General features: G+C 44.0%; 1 protein-coding gene across 1 annotated transcript in view; it reads right to left on the bottom strand.

The window, feature by feature from the left end:
* Positions 1-17884, bottom strand: part of LOC123462896 (cyclic nucleotide-binding domain-containing protein 2-like) — a 61905-nt gene extending 44021 nt beyond the window's left edge. Inside the window, exons 1-4 of the mRNA XM_045157063.1 lie at positions 17834-17884; positions 14990-15127; positions 11042-11095; positions 4346-4509 (exon numbers count right to left, since the gene is read on the bottom strand). Coding sequence (XP_045012998.1) covers positions 4346-4509; positions 11042-11095; positions 14990-15127; positions 17834-17884 — 407 coding nt within the window. The remainder of the gene's footprint in view (positions 1-4345; positions 4510-11041; positions 11096-14989; positions 15128-17833) is intronic.
* Positions 17885-18652: the final 768 nt, after the last annotated feature.

Raw genomic sequence — 18652 nt, 5'->3', positions numbered from 1 at the left:
TAAGGTCGTTAGGCTTTGTAGGCAAGCACCTTAACTGTTGAGCAATCTCTCCAGCCCCAAATATTATAGTAACCAATTCTTTTTTAAAAAAAAATTTATTTATTTATTTGTTTATTTATTTATTTATTTACTTACTTACTTAAGGGAGAGAGAGAGAGAGAGAGAGAGAGAGAGAGAGAGAGGCGGGTGGCGCACACCTTTAATCCCAGCACTTGGGAGGCTGAGGTGGGAGGATCGCCATGATTTCATGGCCACCCTGAGCCTGCAGACTGAATTCCAGGCTAGAGAGAGACCCTACCTCAAAAGAGAGAGGAGAGAGACAGAGAGAGAGAGAGAGAGAAAGTGGGTGCACAAGGGCCTCCAGCCACTGCAAACAAACTACAGACACATGTACCACCTTGTGCATCTGGATTTATGTGGGTCCTGGGGAATTGAACCTGGGTCTTTTGGCTTTTCCAGCAAGTTCTTTTGTTTTTTAAATTTTATTTATTTATTTGAGAGTGACAGACACAGAGAGAAGGACAGATAGAGGCAGAGAGAGAGAATGGGCACGCCAGGGCTTCCAGCCTCTGCAAATAAACTCCAGACGCGTGCGCCCCCTTGTGCATCTGGCTAACGTGGGACCTGGGGAACCGAGCCTCAAACCGGGGTCCTTAGGCTTCACAGGCAAGCGTTTAACCGCTAAGCCATCTCTCCAGCCCTTCCATCAAGTTCTTTAACTACTAAGCCATCTCTTCAGTCCAAAATACTAGAGTAACCAATTAAAAATATATTTTATTTATTTGAGAGAGAAAGAGGCAGATAGATAGAGAGAGAGACAATGGGTGTTCCAGGGTCTCTAACCACTGCAAACAAACTCCAGACACATGTGCTACCCCATACATCCAGCTCCACATGGGTACTGGAGAATTGAACATAGGTCCTCAGGCTTTGTGGGCAAGTGCCTTAACTGCTAAGCCTTCCCTCCAGTCATGGATTTAGTTCTTACACCTAAACCAAAGCCAATCTGGCTAGACATGGTGGCATATGCCTTTAATCCCAGCACTTGGGAGGCAGAAGTAGGAGGGTTGCCATGAGTGTGAGGCCAGCCTGGGACTACAGACTAAATTCCGGGTCAGCCTGGACTAGAGTGAGACCCTATCTCAAAAAATCCAAAAGTAAAAAAAAAATAAATAAATAAAGCCAATCTGGTTCAGAAAGAACACAAATAAATAAACAAGGCTGAGGGGATGGCTCAGTGGATAGAGCACCCACTGCTCAAGCCTTGAGTTCAGCCCTTCCTAGACCCCATGTCAAAGCTGGGAGCCATGGTGGGCTTCTATAATTCCAGCACACTGGCACGATGGAGGCAAAGTCAGGAGAACTTCCCAGAACACCTGCTGAAAGCAGCAAAGAACAGCAGAGTGAGATTCAAGTGAGATACACAGTGATAACCGGCTCCCAAGAGCTGTTCTCTGACCTTCACACACAACTGCCGTGCACACACATGAACATACACACATGCACCAAAAAAAAAAAAAAAAAAAGATAGGGAGACAGGATAAGGACAGACACCAGATGCTAGGAGCCTGAGTCAGGAGGAACTTGAGTTCAAAGCTAGTATGAGCTACAGGAAATATAGTGATAGTAAATTTTAAAAAATTATTTATTTATTACAGTGAGATAGAGAGGGAGAGAGAGGGAGAGAGGGAGTGAGAATGGGAGTGCCAGGCTTCTAGCCACTGCAGACAAACTCTGGATGCATGTGCCACCATGTGCATCTGGCTTACATGGGACCTGGAGAGTTGAACCTGGGTCCTTGGGCTTTGCAGGCATGAGCCGTAACTGCTAAGCCATCTCTCCAGCCCAGTGACAGTAAATTTATCATAGTGAGACCTAACCATAAAATAAAACAACATCACTATAACTACAGTGACTTGTTGCCTACATTTATGATGGAGGGAAATACATTTCATGTACAGCTGTGGTGGTCTGCATGAGCTATCCCTTCTGTCCCCAATTGTTTTGAATACTTGGCCCCCAGCTGGTGGCAATTTGGGAGGCAGAGCTTTGCCGGAGTAGGTGTGTTTCTGGGGCAGGCTTGGAGGTGTTACAGCCTCATGCCTCTTGCCAGTAGCAGCTCAGCTCACTCTTGCTGCTTCCCACCATCTGTGGAAAGATGTCCAGCCTTTGCTCTATCATTCTTCTCCTGTCATGAGGGACTTTACCTTCGAGACTGTAAGCCAAAATAAACCCTTTCCTCCCATAATCTGCTTAAAAAAATATTTAATTAATTTATTTATCTGAGAGACAGACAGGGGGGAGAGAGAGAGAGAGAGCATGCACTGCAGATGAACTCCAGATGTATGCATCACCTTGTGCATCAGGCTTTATGTGGGTCCAGGGGAATTGAACCTGGGTCCTTTGGCTTTGCTGGAAAGCACCTTAACTACTAAGCCATATCTCAAACCCCATTATCTGCTTTTTGGTAGGGTATTTTGTTCCAGAAACACATAAGTAACTACAATAACAGGTCAATGAAAACAGATACTTATTTCTTTCTCATCCAAGTTCATAGATACTGTTACAGTACCTACTTGGATATACTATAATCACCCGTGATTCACTCAGGCTCCAAAGGTTGATGTTATATGGGTGCTATGATTTAAATATGATTTGTCCCCACTGAGACTCAGGCTGGTGGAGTTTGACTCCCACAGTAAGGTGTCAAGAGGATAGAAACTTAATGTTTAGAAGAGAGATCTTTGGGAGGTAATTAAGATTAGATAAGGCAGGCTGATGGAGTAGTTCGGTGGTAGAACACATCATTTTTTATTTTTTATTTTTTTTGGTTTTATAAGGCAGGGTCTCACTCTAGCCCAGACTGATCTAGAACTCACTCTGTAGCCCAGGTTGGCCTTGAACTCATAGTGATCATTCTATATCAGCCTCCTTAGTGCTGGGATTAAACATATGAGCCATCACATCTAGTTTATGACACATTTTTAAAATATTTTATTATTTTTAAAATTTATTTATTTGAGAGACAGAGAATGGGCATGCCAGGGCCTCCAGCCACTGCAAATGAACTCCAGATGCATGTGCCACCTTGTGCATCTGCCTTATGTGGGTCCTGGGGAACTGAACCTGGGTCCTTTGGCTTTGCAGGCATTAAGCCAGTAAGCCATCTCTTCAGCCCCATTTTAAAAAATATTTTATTTATTTATTTGAGAGACAGAGGGTGGCTTATGGCACACTTTTAACAGGCACAGGATTTTGAATAGCATAAAGAAAAAAATATATTAGACAAGGTCAGCAGGGTAGAGCTTCATGATTAAATACTGATGGCATTATAAAAAGAGCCAAAAGGATACAAATATGCCCTTTCACTGTATAATGCTGGAGCAGCAACATGGTCATCACCAGATGGAGCTCCTTGACCTTGGACCAGACCATGAACTGAAATAAGCCTCCTGCCTTTATTGTTTTATTTTATTAAAAAAATATTTTTATCAAGCTGGGCATGGTGGTGCACGTCTTTAATCATAGTACTCAGGAGGCTGAGGTAGGAGGATCTCTGTGAGTTCAGGGCCATCTTGGGACTACAGAGTGAATTCCAGGACAGCCTGAGCTAGAGTGAGACTCTCCCCGTCCCCCCAAAAACAAAACATTTTTTTTTTTCGAGGTAGGATTTCACTCTAGCCCAGCCTGACCTGGAATTCACTATGTAGTCTCAGGCTGGCTTCGTACTCACAGCAATTCTCTTACCTCTGCCTCTCCAGTGCTAGGATTAAAAGCATGGGCCACCATGCCCGGCTCAAAAGTTTTTTACTTATTTGTGAGGAGAGAGAGAGAGAGAGAGAGAGAGAGAGAGAGAGAGAGAGAGAGAGTAGATGGGTGTGCCAGGCCCTCTTGCCAATGCAAACAAACTCCAGATGCATGCGCCACTTTGTTCATCTGGTTTTACATGGGTTCTGGCCAACGGGCTTTGCATTGCATGTGCCTTTAGTTGCTGAGCCCTCTCCCCAGCCCACTCTTGCCTGCATAACTTGCCCAATTTGTATTATTAGCAGCAGAAGGTGGAATGAGTCACTAGGTGATTAAGTATGAAGTCTTTCCTCTCTTTGATCCCAGTTTTCCCCAGCTGAAATGTGAGTAAATTAGACCGTATGTTTTCCCTATCCAGTGGCTGTAATTCTAGAATGATTCTGAGTAAGTGAGCACTCAGGTGAACGGACAGAGACTACATGGCTGATCTCTTGGGAGGGCCGAGGGGCCCCGGATCTGCCATGCCTTTCCAGCTGGATTCCTTCTGCCCAGCTCCTACCCCGGTCAACAGAGGCCAAGAGCTGTGCCCCTCACTGACCGTTCGAAGCGCATAACCTTGGCCAGGAGTAGCTGCAGGGACTCTGTGTAGTTCCGGTAGCTGTCCAGAACCTGCAGGACGTTGCAGAGCGCTTGGATCTCCTCCTCTGTCCTCCAGGAAGGTTTCTTCCGCGTGGTCTGAATAGCCCTCGGAGGGAAGTGACCCTGGGGAGAGACGGCCAGCGTGACTCGCAGAACCCCAGCTGATAACTCCCCACATTCTCGTTTGCATGCTGTCATGTTTCCCATACAATAGTGGATAGCATGCACTAAGGGCTGTGGGGCAACCAACAGTGTAAGCACCTTGTGTGTGTGTGTGTGCGCGTGCTCACGTGTGTGCAGGTGCATGCGTGTGCATATGGAGGCCTACGGGACTTCAGGTGTCATTTCTTGGGAAGTTGTCCATCCTTTTTGAGATGGGGTCTCTCACCGGCCTGGAACTTACCTAATTATGCTAGACTAGCTGGTCAGTGAGCCTCCATCTATTCAGCACTGGTTGGGATTACAAGTGTACCACCAAACCTGGCATTTTTTGAAAAGATTTATAAATTTTTTATTTATTTGTTAGAGACAGCAGGAGAGAAAGGGAGAGAATGAACATGCCAGGGACTCTAGCCACTGCAAATGAACTCCAGATGCATGTGCCACCTTGTGCATCTGGCTTATGTGGGACCTGGGTAATGGAACTTGGGTCCTTAGGCTTTGCAGACAAGTGCCTTAAGTGCTAAGCCATCCCTCCAGCCCAAAGCTGGCATTTTTTAACACGGTGCTCAAATGCAAGTTCTCATGCTTACAAGGCTGCACTTCACTTACTGAGCTATGTCTTCAGCCTCAGGATAAGAGTCCCCATGTCACTACATCTTTACTCGGCTCACCAATCATCCCCTTTTGGCAGATGAAGAAAGTCGAACAGATTATAAGTAAATCTACCCCATGCCAAGGCCCATAGCTCCTTCACAGCCACCTGGCAACATGAGGCTTCTCTTGCTCCAGGGGCCCTCAAGAGTCCCCTCAGCACATGCACACTGCACCTGGGGGAACCTTGATGTTCTGTGTTGGCACCAGACATGACTTACTGGATCTTTAGGCCTTGCCTGTCACAATGGATTTTTCACTCTGATGCCCTCATTGCTTCCTTAATTACTGTGCACAGAATTGCCCTCACCTTGAGAAGTCTGTGGCTCTCAGCCAGACCCCTAATTTCTCCTATCAGAATCAAGATAAACCTTGAATAATCTTCCATGCCCAATGTCAGGCATTAGCTGGTCTGAAAAACTGACGAAACAGAATTTGTATGACTCACTTGATTATGCTTCAGGGGTCATGAAGACCTGGAATGTATCCTGGAGAAGCATATTGCTAAGGAGTAAGAGGTGGGGCAGGGGTAGGCACAGTTGATCTTGGTACCAGTTACAAAGTTCTATTGTCCCTCACTCTGAGAGAAAAAAAAAAATGGCTACTCTAAACCAGAGTCAAGACAGGTCTGCATTGATGATAACTTCACTGATGCCTGTAAATAGCAGGTTCCTTTAAATTTAGTGCTAAACCATCTCTCCAGCCCTGTTTATACCTTTTAATGCAGAGGAAATTTTCCATACAAAACACATGGAGTTCCAAAAGTTTTTACTGAATAATTGAGCAAAACCTGTGGCACAGAATCTATGGGCATAGACCTTTAAAGAGGAAAATAGCAGAAAGCAAAATAGAAAAGGGGAAGTCCAGCCAGAGGAGAAAGAAGCCACGGGGTAGGAAGACTTTTGGCCTGTGTGTGAATTCATTTTTTGCCCTGTACTCTCTGAGTGGTGCTGGGCACATCTGTCCCTGACCTGAGTGTTGGAAGCCCTGTGATTGGCTTTCCCATCCTGTTGAAAGAAGACTTTATGAGTCTTTGGGCTTATGTGACTTGGTCTCCGAATTTCAAGTATCATTGTTATTTTATTCACGTCTACTTACCAAATCCTGGATGTTAAATAAAATTTTAAAGTGAAGTCTAAATTTAAAGGAACCTACTATTTACAGGCATCAGTGAAGTTATCATCAATGCAGACCTGTCTTGACTCTGGTTTGGAGTAGCCATTTTTTTTTTTTCTTCCAGAGTGAGGGACAATAGAACTTTGTAACTGGTACCAAGATCAACTGTGCCTATCCCCTGCCCCACTTGAGATTCAGGTGTCCCAGAGTCATCTGTATACAATAACACACAGGCCTCATAGGGAGATAAAGTATATATAAATTCTTAGAGACAAATGAGAACACAACATACCAAAAACCTTTGGGACACAATGAAGGCAGTCCTAAGAGGGAAATTTATAACTTTAAGTGCCTATATTAAGAGATTAGAAAGGTTACAAGTAAACAACTTAATGCTTCACCTTAAAGCCTTGGAAAAAGAAGAAGGCAAACCAAAAATCAGTACATGGGAAGAAATAATAAAGATTAGGGTAGAAATTAATGAAATAGATACCAAAAAAACCCCAACCAATTTGAAGAATCAATGAAACAAAGAGTTGGGTCTTTAAAAGGATAAACAAGATTGATAAGCCCTTAGCAAATCTGACCAGAAGAAAGAGAGAAGAGACACAAATTAATAAAATTAGAGATGAAAAAGGCACCATCACAACAGATACCAGAGAAATTAAAAAAATCACAGGGACACATTATAAGAACATATACTCCACTAAGTTTGAAAATCTGAAAGAAATGGATGATTTCCTTGATTAATATGACCTAGCTAAATTAAGTCAAGATGAGATTAACCACTTAAATAGACCTATAAAAAGTATGGAGAGCCAAGCAGTTATCAAAAATCTCCCAACTAAAAACAGTCCAGGCCCACAGGGATTCATTGGTGAACTTTACCAGACCTTCATGGAAGAACTAACACCAATGCTTCTTAAATTTTTCCATAAAATACAAAAAGAAGGAATCCTACCAAACTCCTTCTATGAAGCCAGCATCACCCTGATATCAAAACCAGGCAAAGATAGAACAAAAAAAGAAAATTACAGACCAATCTCCCTTATGACCATAGATGGAAAAATTCTTAACAAAATATTGGCCAACAGAATTCAAAAATATATCAGAAAGATCATTCACCCTGACCAAGTAGGCTTTATCCCAGAGATGCAAGGATGGTTCAACATATGTAAATTGATAAATGTAAAACATTATATAAATGGACTGAAGGACAAAAACCACATGATCATCTCTTTAGATGCAGAAAAAGCATTTGACAAAATCCAACATCCTTTAATGATAAAAGTCCTACAAAGACTGGGAATATATTTCAACATAATAAAGGCTATTTATGACAACCTACAGCCAATATATTACTAAATGGAGAAAAACTTGAAGCTTTTCCACTAAAATCAGGAAGAAGACAAGGGTGTCCACTGTCCCCACTTTTATTTAATATAGTGCTGGAAGTCTTAGCCATAGCAATAAGGCAAGAGACACACATAAAAGGGATACAAATTCAAAAGGAAGAGATCAAGTTATCACTGTTTGCAGATGACATGATTCTGTACATAAAGGACCCTAGAGACTCTACCAGCAAACTGTTAGAGCTGATAAACACCTATAGCCATGTAGCAGGGTACAAAATAAGCACAAAGAAATCAGTAGCCTTCTGTATGTTAACAACAAACACACAGAAGATGAAATCACAGAATCATTTCCACTCACAATTGTATAAAAAAAAAAGTACCTTGGAATAAACCTAACGAAGGAAATAAAGAATCTCTACAATGAGAACTTTAAAACACTCAAGCGAGAAATTGCAGAAGACACTAGAAAGTGGAGAAACATCCCTTGTTCCTGGATTGGAAGAATCAATATTGTGAAAATGGCAACCTTACCAAAAGCAATCTACACATTTAATGAAATTCCCATCAAAATTCCAATTACATTCTTCACAGAAATAGAAAAAAAATCCAAAAATTCATTTGGAAGCCCCCCAAAATCTCAAATATCTAAAACAATTTTGAGCAACAAAAATAAGGCTGGTGTTATCACCATACCTGATTGTAACCTATACTACAGAGCCATAGTAACAAAAACAGCATGGAAATGGCACAAACCCAGACATGTAGATCAATGGAACAGAATAAAGGACCCAGATATAAGCCCAGGTAACTATAGCCCCCTGATATTCTACAAAAATGCCAGAAATACTCATTGGAGAAAAGACAGCTTCTTCAGCAAATGTTGCTGGGAAAACTGGATATGTATCTATAGAAGAATGAAAATAGATCCTTCTCTCTCTCCATGGCCAAGAATTAAGTCTAAATGGATCAAAGACCTTAACATCAGACCTGAAACTCTGAAACTTCTAGAGGAAAAAGTAAGGGAAACCCCTCAACATATTGGTCTTGACAAAGACTTTCTGAATATAACCTCAATTGCTCAGGTAATAAAACCACAGATTAACTGCTGGGACCTCATGAAATTACAAGCCTTTGTACAGCAAAGGACACTGTGAATACAGCAGAAAGGCAACCTACAGAATGGGAGAAAATCTTTGCCATTTATATATTTGATAGAGGACTAATATGTAGGATATACAAAGAACTCAAAAAATTAAAAAAATGTTCTACATCCCTAGTCATCAGGGACATACAGATTGAAACTACGTTGAGATTCCATCTCATTCCTGTCAGGTTGGCCACCATCATGAAAACAAATGACCATAAAAGCTGGCAAGGATGCGGGAAAAGAGGATCCCTTCTACACTATTGGTGGGAATGCAATCTGGTCTAGCCATTGTCAAAATCAGTGTGGAGGTTCCTGATCTACCATATGACCCAGGAATACCATTCCTAGGCATATATCCTAAGGACTCATCTCACTACCTTAGAGATACTTGCTCAACCATGTTTATTGCAGCTCTATTCACAACAGCTATGAAATGGAACCAGCCTAGATTCCCTCAGCTGCTAAAGATATGGCACATTTAGACAATGGAGTTCTACTCAGTGGCAAAGAAAAATGAAGTTATGAAATTTGCAGAAAAATGGATGGATCTGGAAAGGATTATACTAAGTGAGGTAATCCAGGCCCAGAAAACCAAGCATCACATGTTTTTCTCATATGTGGATCCTAGCTACAAATAACTGTACTTCTTTGTGAGTAGGAACAAAACTCAGTAGCATAGGCAAGTAAGCTAGAAAGGAGATATAAAGGGAATAGAAAGGAAGGAGAGGAATTTAATAGGATGGTATTGTATATATGTAAGTAGAAGAATAGACTAATGGGAGTGAAAAGGCCTAAGTGAGGTCAGGGGAAGAGATTGAGTAAAGGAAAGGTGGAGGGAGGGCTAATCAAAATCAAAGAGGATACAAATAAATCTTATGGAAACTTACTTTTTTAGACAATGGAACACTCAGAAGCCATAGATTGTTACTAGAAAATTTTCAGTGCCAGGGATGGAATACCTTTCAGTGAGTTGTTGGCCAGGGAGGTCCCTGATGCCCCCCCAAACATTAGAGGCCATTGCCAAGGTCCTTGGTTTCCCACCAGGAATAGATGGTAAGACCCTATTGCTGAAGACTTCACATACTTGGGCTGCAAGGCCACTGAGAAATCCTGCTGTAACTGAGCTGAAAACCTCCTCCATGTAGACCAGCTGACAGAAAGCTGGAAAAAGCCAGGCTGCATGAAGTTCAATGGGAGAGAGAGAAATCACCAGTGAAGATACTCAACAATGGATACTGCAAGACTTATATTTGACCAACCTGGGCAAATGAGCCAACAGGTGCAATAGTGGCATGTCTATTATATGGGGGAAACCAACTACCCTCTAATTTGACTGGAGGCCTGCTCCATGGGAGGGAATACATCCCTGGTACTGAAAACCTACAACAGGGGGGAGTCATGAGCTCTAGGGGTATAATGTCTGCTGCTGTCTTGCTAAATGTATACTACGCTCATCAAACTGCCCAGTAAGCACTTCTCTTAATGTTTATACCCATATATTAATTTTACTCTCATTTTTGGTAGAGAACTTCTTTTCAAATGGCAATGACCTTGGGATGACTCAGAAGGCATCACAGTGCTGAGAAAAAGTGACAGAGGAGTGCTCAGCATTGCAATATCTCTAACACACCTCCCAAGGCTCAGGGTCCATTGCAGAAGAGGTGGTGGAAAGAATGTAAGAGCCAAAGGAAGGGTAGGACTCCTTACAATGTCCTCCTCCAGACACAAAATAGCCTGTATATCCATGACCTCACAGTGCCTGACATTATCTACACAAGACCATCATAATAGGAGGAAAAGATGATGACATCTGATTGAGATGGGAGGAGATATGATAGAGGGTGGAGTTTCAAAGGGGAAAGTGGGGGAGTTAGGGAATTACCATGAGATATTGTTTACAATCATGGAAGTTGTTAATAAAAACATAATTATAACAAAAATTTTGAAAAAAAAAAAGAGTGACACACTGCTGGTGGAAGAACTGAGATTGAAACCAGCTCTTGTACTTCTCCTTAGCCCTGGTGAACCTGGTGTAGATAGAATATCAGGCCCCCTCCCTACACACACACGTCAGAGTTAGCCAGGTATGGTGGAACATCCCTCTAATCCCAGTACTTGGGAGGTGGAAGAAGATGGATTAGGAGTTCAAGGTCTTCCTCGGCCAGGCTGGACTACATGAGACCTTGTCTCAGAAAAAGAAAAAAAAAGTTACAGCTATACATACCCCCTCAGCAACGAAGTCCATGGTGTCAAATGTGATCCGGCAATTCTTCCTTTTCTGAAAGAAATGAAGCATGGAGAAGAGAGGGGAGGGAGAACCAGTGAGTCTGTCCCTAGAATCCTGCATCTGCAGCTCTGCTGTCTACCCAGGCCACTGTGGCCGGCAGGAAGCCAGGAGACAATTCCTACCAACTGGCCCTTATATGTTCCCTGCTCAAAACCAACGACACCATGCTCCCTGTGTCTAGCATCTACATTACTGACCAAGAAACAGAGCAGGGTGAGGGAAGGGGGTGCAGAGGAAGAATGACTGCAAAGAGGAAAACAGAGAAAAAGGAGGCAGTGAAGCAGGTGAGATGGGGGGAGGAGAAGGGCTAGCAATGAAGACAGGCTCCGATAAGTTTATTTATTTGAGAGAAAGAAAAAGAGGCAAATAGAGAATGGGTGAGCCAGGGCCTTCAGCTGCTGTAAATGAACTCCAGATGCTTATGTGGGTCCTGGGGAATCAAACCTTGGCTTTGCAGGTAAACACCTTAACCACTAAGCAATCTCGCCAGCCCAAGGCTTGATAAGTTTGTAGAGTGAACCAAGTATGGTTCTTTTTCTTTTTTTCTAAATTTTATTTTTATTTATTTATTGGGGGGGGTGGAGAATGGGGAATGCCAGGGCCTCCAGCCACTGCAAACAAACTCCAGACACATGCAACCACCTTGTGCATCTGGCTTACGTGGGTCCTGGGAATCAAACTTGGGTCATTTGGCTTTGCAAGCAAGCGCCTTAACCTCTAAGCCATCCACCCCAGCCTTTCTTTCTCTCTCTCTTTCTTTCTTTCTTTCTTTCCTTCCTTCTTTCCTTTTTTTTTTTTTTTCCTATTGAGGTAGGGTGTCACTCTAGTCCAGGCTGACCTGGAATTCACTATGTAGTCTCAATATGGCCTTGAAGTTATGGAGGTTCTCCTACCTCTGCCTCAGAGTGCTGGAATTAAAGACGTACAACATCATGCCTGGCTCCATTCTTCTTGTTTATTTTTATTTATTTATTTGAGAGCGACAGACAGAGAAATGGGCAGATAGAGAGAGAAAGAGAGAGAGAGAATGTGTGTGCCAGGGCCTCTAGCCACTGCAAACAAACTACAGATGGGTGCGTCCCCTTGTGCATCTGGCTACCGTGGGTCCTGGGGAATCGAGCCCGGAACCAGGGTGCTTAGGCTTCACAGGCAAGTGCTTAACTGCTAGGCCATCTCCCAGCCCCCATTCTTCTTTTTTTGAGGTAGGGTCTCACTCTAGCCAAGGTTGACCTAGATCTCATTCTAGCCCCAGGCTAGACTCACTCATGGAGATCCTCCTACCTAAACCTACCAAGTGCTGAGATTAAAGGCGTACACCACCACAGCCAGGTAAATCTAGGCATCTCTAAGCTTCCTATTGTAAACTCTGGGTTTTTTGATTACCAATAGGTCCATGTATCAATGTTCATTGATTTACCTTAGCATGCCACCCTTAGACTCGGACTGTCTTTCTTGAAAGCAAATCAAACGCCTCAGAGCACAGTTCGTTTCCATCTCTTTCCATCTTTTGGCACAGCTTGAAGGCTTGTTTTGTCACTGGTGGTTTGAATCTATGTCCCCTAATAGACTGAGGTGTTGTTAAAATTGAGTTTCCTACTTCTTTCCCTAGCAGGTAGGGGAAGGGGGCCTGTGACTTTGAATTCCAGCCTGAGGTGTGCACGGTGGGCTCTGCCTGGGTCCCTGTGATTGAATTCCAGTCCGAGGTGTGCAGGGTGGGCTCTGCCTGGGTCCCTGTGACTCTAAATTCTAGCCTGAGGTGTGAAGAGTGGGCTCTGCCTGGGTCCCTGCTGTTTGGCTGTTGATTGGGTGCTTGCTTGTTGGTGCTGGTAGTGGTTTCATTTCTCTGCTCATGGTTCTGCAAAAGGGGGGCCAGGTTCTTCTGCCAGCATGGAATTTCCCTTGGATCTGTAGCCTGAAATAAATACATTACTCCCATAAACTGTGTTCATCTGGTGGTTCATCCCAGACATGTGAAGCTGTCTTACAATGGTCACCATAGTCAGAAAATACCTGATCTGAATCTCTTTAGGAGGAAATGTGTCCTCAAGCAAGCCCATAGGCACTCCTCCTTGGTATATCTTAACTTAGCCACACACACTAATTAGAAGCCAGCAGGGGTCTGCAGAGATGGCTTAATGGTTAAGGCACTTGCCTGCAAAGCCTAAGGACCCATGTTTGACTCCAAGATCCCATGTAAGTCAGACACACAGAGGTGAGGCAAGTCAAGGTCACACATGCCCACTAGGTGGCATAAGCGTCTGGAGTCCGATTGCAGTGGCTGAGGTTCTGGTGTGTCAATTCCCTCTCTCTGTCTCTCACTCTATCTAAAAAAAATTGTTTTAAAGTTTCTAAAAAGAAACCAGTGGAAAGGCTGAACATGGTGTCCCACATCTGTTAACTCATCACTCAGGAGCATCACAGAACTCACGTCCAGCCTGTGCGGCAGTGAGACCACAGTAGCCATTGGCCTTCCTATCCCCACTGTCCTCCTCTTCAACTTCCATCTTCCCGTAATGATCGTGGGGGACTTCTTGGACTGAATGGCTAGATACAAGGGGCACAGTCACTCTTGAAACAAGAGGAACATGTGTAGACTTGTCTTCATGTTAGACTGAGGAAATGTTGAAACTGTGGGAATCATAATGAGTACTAATGAAGATACCTCTGGGAAAAGTAACAGTAATGGTGACCAACGTACCACTATTGATGAGTCCCAAAGGCTCCTGTGCTACGAAAAGGATACTTTTTTGAGGGGGGCTGGTGAGGAGATTTTGAGGTAGGTTCACTCTAGCCCAGACTGACCTAGAACTCACTATGTGCTCTCAGTCTGGCCTTGAACTCAAAGTGATCCACCTACCTCATCCTCCCAAGTGCTGGAACTAAAGGTGTGCACCAACACACCTGGCTTTTTTTTTTTTAATAAAACAATATTTTATTCATTTATTTCAAAGAGAGAGAGAGAGAGAAAGACAGACAGCATGATTATGGGCATACTAGGGCCTCCAGTCACTACAAACAAACTCCAGATGCTTGTGCCATTTTGTGTGTCTGGCTTTACATGTGTCCTGGGGAATTGAACCTGGGCCATCAGACATTCCAAGAAACTGTCTTTAACCACTGAGTCATCTCTCCAGCCCATTGCTTTTGTTTTCTTGAGGCAGGGTCTTGCTCCAACCCGGGCTGACTTGAAATTCACTATAGTCTCAGAGTGGCCTGAACTCATGGTGATTCTCCTACCTGTGCCTCCCAAGTGCTGAGATTCATGGCATGCACCACCACGCCTGGCAGGATAAAATATTTTAAGCTAGGACCTTCTAGAAAATCTACAAGAGCAACATCACCACAATGAGCAAGGCCTTGAAAGTGTCCCCTTCATTTACGTAGAAAGATAGTTCAGAAAGTAGAGATGGTGTGTAGTTTGGAACGCTCAGAAAAGCCCTGGTTCTGCTGTGACTTCCAGATTCCTTCTGGCTCTTGTGGTCAGGGGTGGAAAGCACACTGTTTCTTCCTCATTCCTGATGTTTTGAGTCATACTGAGGGACATGGATGAGTATAACACTACTATCCTATTTCTGCGTGGCTGAGGAACAAACTCTGGTGAGTTTGGAAGGAGAAATATGGCAGGATCATCCCTTTTCGCTCCTCTGGACCCACGTTCTGTTCTGCCCTTCCATTCCCTAAGCCAGGGCAGCAGGGCCTACTATGCTGCCACTACCCTGGAGGGCACATCCAGCACATGAAGGTAGAGGTCTATGGATAATGAAGGTGACAGCAGGATCTCCCATCCTGCTTTGCTCTTGGTCTTCTCTCTTAGCTGGTTTTAAGTATGGATTGTATCCATTACACCCCTTAAATCCTAATAATCCTGCTTATCAGATTACTTACATCCCAAAAGGAGAAAATTGGGTGCCTTCTGTAAGCAGGCTCAATGATTTGATATTCTCGGAATCCTCTGAGGCCTTGGCGGAACATTTTACACACTCGAATCATCATTATGACATCCATGCCGAGCTGGTACAGCCCCTATGAAACAAAGCAGACAAGAGCAATGGAAAATACCCGGCTGGCTGTGGTGGTGCATGCCTTTAGTCCCAGCACCCGGGAGGCAGATGTAGGGGAGAGATCAAGGTCAGCCTGAGACTACGTAGTGAATGAATGTCAGGCTGGGCTAGAGCAAGACCCTACCTAAAAAACAACAACAGGGCTGGAGAGATGGCTTAGCGGTTAAGCGCTTGCCTGTGAAGCCTAAGGACCCCGGTTCGAGGCTCAGTTCCCCAGGTCCCACGTTAGCCAGATGCACAAGGGGGTGCACGCGTCTGGAGTTCGTTTGCAGAGGCTGGAAGCCCTGGCGCGCCCATTCTCTCTCTCTACCTCTATCTGTCTTTCTCTCTGTGTCTGTCGCTCTCAAATAAATAAATAAAAAATTTAAAAAAAATCTGATCATTCAACATCAACAGTAGGCTGGATGGCACTGCACAGGGTGAAATTTAACAGAATTAATACAGTGGTATGTTGTAACAGTGGTTACAACCTGAGATTTTTTTTTTTTCAAAGCTAAGGATTAAATTTATGATCAAGAGGAGAGTGTGGTGGTGCACACCTTTGATCCTGGCACTTGGGAGGCTGAGGTAGAAGGATCCCTGTGAGTTTGAGGCCAGCCTGAGACTTCAGAGTGAGTTCCAGGTCAGCCTGGACTAGAGTGAAACTCTGCTTCAACAAAATCAACCCAAAAAAAAAGAAGAAAGAAAGAAAAGGAAGAGGGCTGGAGAGATGGCTTAGCAGTTAAGGCACTTGCCTGCAAAGCCAATAGACCCAGGTTCAATTCCCCAGAACCCAAGTAAGCTAAATGCACAAGGTGGCACAAGTGTCTGGAGTTCATTTTCAGTGGCTGGAGGTCCTGGTACGCCCATTCTCTCTCTCTCCCTCTTTCTCTCTCTGTCTGTTGCTCTCAAATAAATAAAAGTAAACAAAAAAATTTTAAAAGGAATTAACAGAATTTGGGTGCTGAAGAGATGGCTTATCAGTTAAGGCACTTGCCTGCGAAGCCTAAAGACCCATGTTTGACTCTCCAGATCCCACATAAGCAAGATGCACAAAGGTGAGGCGGTGTGATTGCAGTGGCTGAGGCCCTGGTGTACCAATTCTCTCTCTCTCTCTAAAATAAAAAAAAAATTTAAAAAAATACAAAAACTAAATTAAAACTTTAGCTTATAGCCAGGTATAGTGGCGCTTAGGAGGCAGAGGTAGGAGGATCGCTGTGAGTTCAAGGCCACTCTGAAATTACATAGTGAATTCCAGGTCGGCCTGGGCTAGAGTGAGACCCTATGTCAGAAAAACAAACAAAAGCCTCAGTGTGCCAGTTCTCTCTCCCTCTCTCTTTCTCCCCCCATAAAAAATTTCAGGGCTGGAGAAATGGCTTAGTGGTTAAGACACTTGGCTGCTAAGCCTAATAGCATATGTTTGAATCTCCAGGTTCCCCATAGCCAGATGCACAGTGATGCATGGTGCAATGTCACACATGTGCACAAGGAGGCACATGTGTCTGGAATTCATTCACAGTGGCTGAAAGGCCCTGGCATGCCCATTCTCTCTCCTTCCCTCTTTCTCAAAATATAAAAATGGAGCTGGACGTGGTGGCGCATGCCTTTAATCCCAGCACTCAGGAGATAGAGGTAGGAGGATCACTGTGAGTTCAAGGCCACCCTTGACTACATAGTGAATTCCAGGTCAGCCTGGACTAAAGTGAGATCCCACCTCAAAAGCAAGCAAGCAAACAAACAAATTAAAAAAAAAGGAAATTACACACAGGAGCAGAGGAGATGGGTCAGTGAGTAAGTGCTTGTGGTGTAAGCATGAAATATATCAAGTGTGGACCCTCAGTACCTATGTAAAAATGTGCTGGGTAATGGGCTAGAGCAAGACCCTACTTCTGAAAACCAAATAATTTTTTAATTAGCTATTTATCCTTTTTTTTTTATTTGAGACAGAGAGAGGGAAAGAGAGATAGAGAGAGAGAACAGGTGTGCCAGGGTCTCCAGCCACTGCAAACTAACTCCAGATGCATGTGCCACCATGTGCATCTGGCTTATGTAGGACCTGAAGAATCGAACCTGGGTCCTTAGGCTTCGCAGGCATATGCCTTAACCACTAAGCCATCTCTTCAGCCCTAAATTAGCTATCTAAAGGAAACATAAAAGAAAGGGACTCTTTATTAACAAGCTTAATACTTACTGAGTGCAGATTACCATTGTCAGGCATTATTCTAATATGCACTATCGTGCCTGTCCTCAACAGGAAGTTTATGTACACAGTACCTCATCACAGAGGAGGAAACAAAGGTCCAGAAAGCCCAGTTACTTGCGGAGGCTCACATGGTTGTGGGGCTCTAAACCCAGGCAGTCTGGCTCCACAGACCATAGCTTTCCCTGTTACTCTACCTCGCTGCCCTGTCTTGTTTCCTCTGACTCCCAGTTACAGAAAGGCTGAGAGTAGAGCACAATGCTGAAGCTTGCCCAGGGGATGGTAGGCTATAAAACAGGGGTTTTGGTTCAGTTCTGAGCCACTTCTGGAGCTTCCCTCCTTTGTGTCATATGTTGTGACTCCACAAGGTACAGGGCAGCCACCATTCATCTAGGGCCTCTCCTACACCTGCCTTGTCATTCCTGCTTGTTAACTGTTTGTTCAATCTTCTGCACAAGATTCCCGCCCAGAGCCCTTGACTCTCCTCACCAGTTCCTTCCTCAGGATCTGCCAGGAATTAGGCAACCTGCGTCTCCTCATGGTTCCTAAGCAGCAAATGACTCAAGTAGCCCTTTTACCATGAGGGGGAAGACAGCAAGTCTTCCTCTAAGAGTACAGTTTTACTAGAATCAAACAACATCTCTCAACGGCAAGGTGAGAGCCCCTCTCTCCTCCTCCTACCCTACCAACAGCTGAAACCTTTCTAGTTATATCTTGTTCTTGGAACCTACTGATGTCACAGTGAAAGATTCTGGAGGGAAGAGGAAGCAATGGAAGGAAAGTGGAATCTGGTGGTTTTATGTTTACTAAGCATTCATAGGTATTATCACAAATAATCTTTACATTCCCCATAAGAGCCCTTAAGCTAACTCCATGCTTGATGACACTGACATTCTAGCTTCTCATCCACTGCCAGAGTCATGGGACCTTCAAAGAGAAAGTAGGCACCTGGCTGGAGGTAGGACTTTCCACACTCTAACCCTGGTGTTATCTCAGGCTGAGAGCCTGCTGGTAGCTCCTGCCTTTATTCCTAGCATTTGGGAGGCTGAGGTAGGAGAAGTGCCATGAGTTTGCGGGCTACAGAGTGAGTTCTGGATCAGCCTGAGCTAGAGTCAGACCCCGCCTTAAAACAAAAACAAAAATGACAACAACAACAAAAACAAGTTGAGGGCCGGAAAGATGGCTTAGCAGTTAAGGTGCTTGCCTGCAAAGCCAAAGGACCCAGGTTCGATTCCCCAGGACCCATGTAAATGAGATGCACAAGATGGAGCATGCATCTGGAGATTGTTTGCAGTAGCTGGACACGCT

Source organism: Jaculus jaculus, chromosome 8 (genome assembly GCF_020740685.1).
Source record: "Jaculus jaculus isolate mJacJac1 chromosome 8, mJacJac1.mat.Y.cur, whole genome shotgun sequence".
In the NCBI taxonomy this organism is placed as follows: domain Eukaryota; kingdom Metazoa; phylum Chordata; class Mammalia; order Rodentia; family Dipodidae; genus Jaculus; species Jaculus jaculus.
This window is presented reverse-complemented; position numbering and strand designations above follow the sequence as displayed.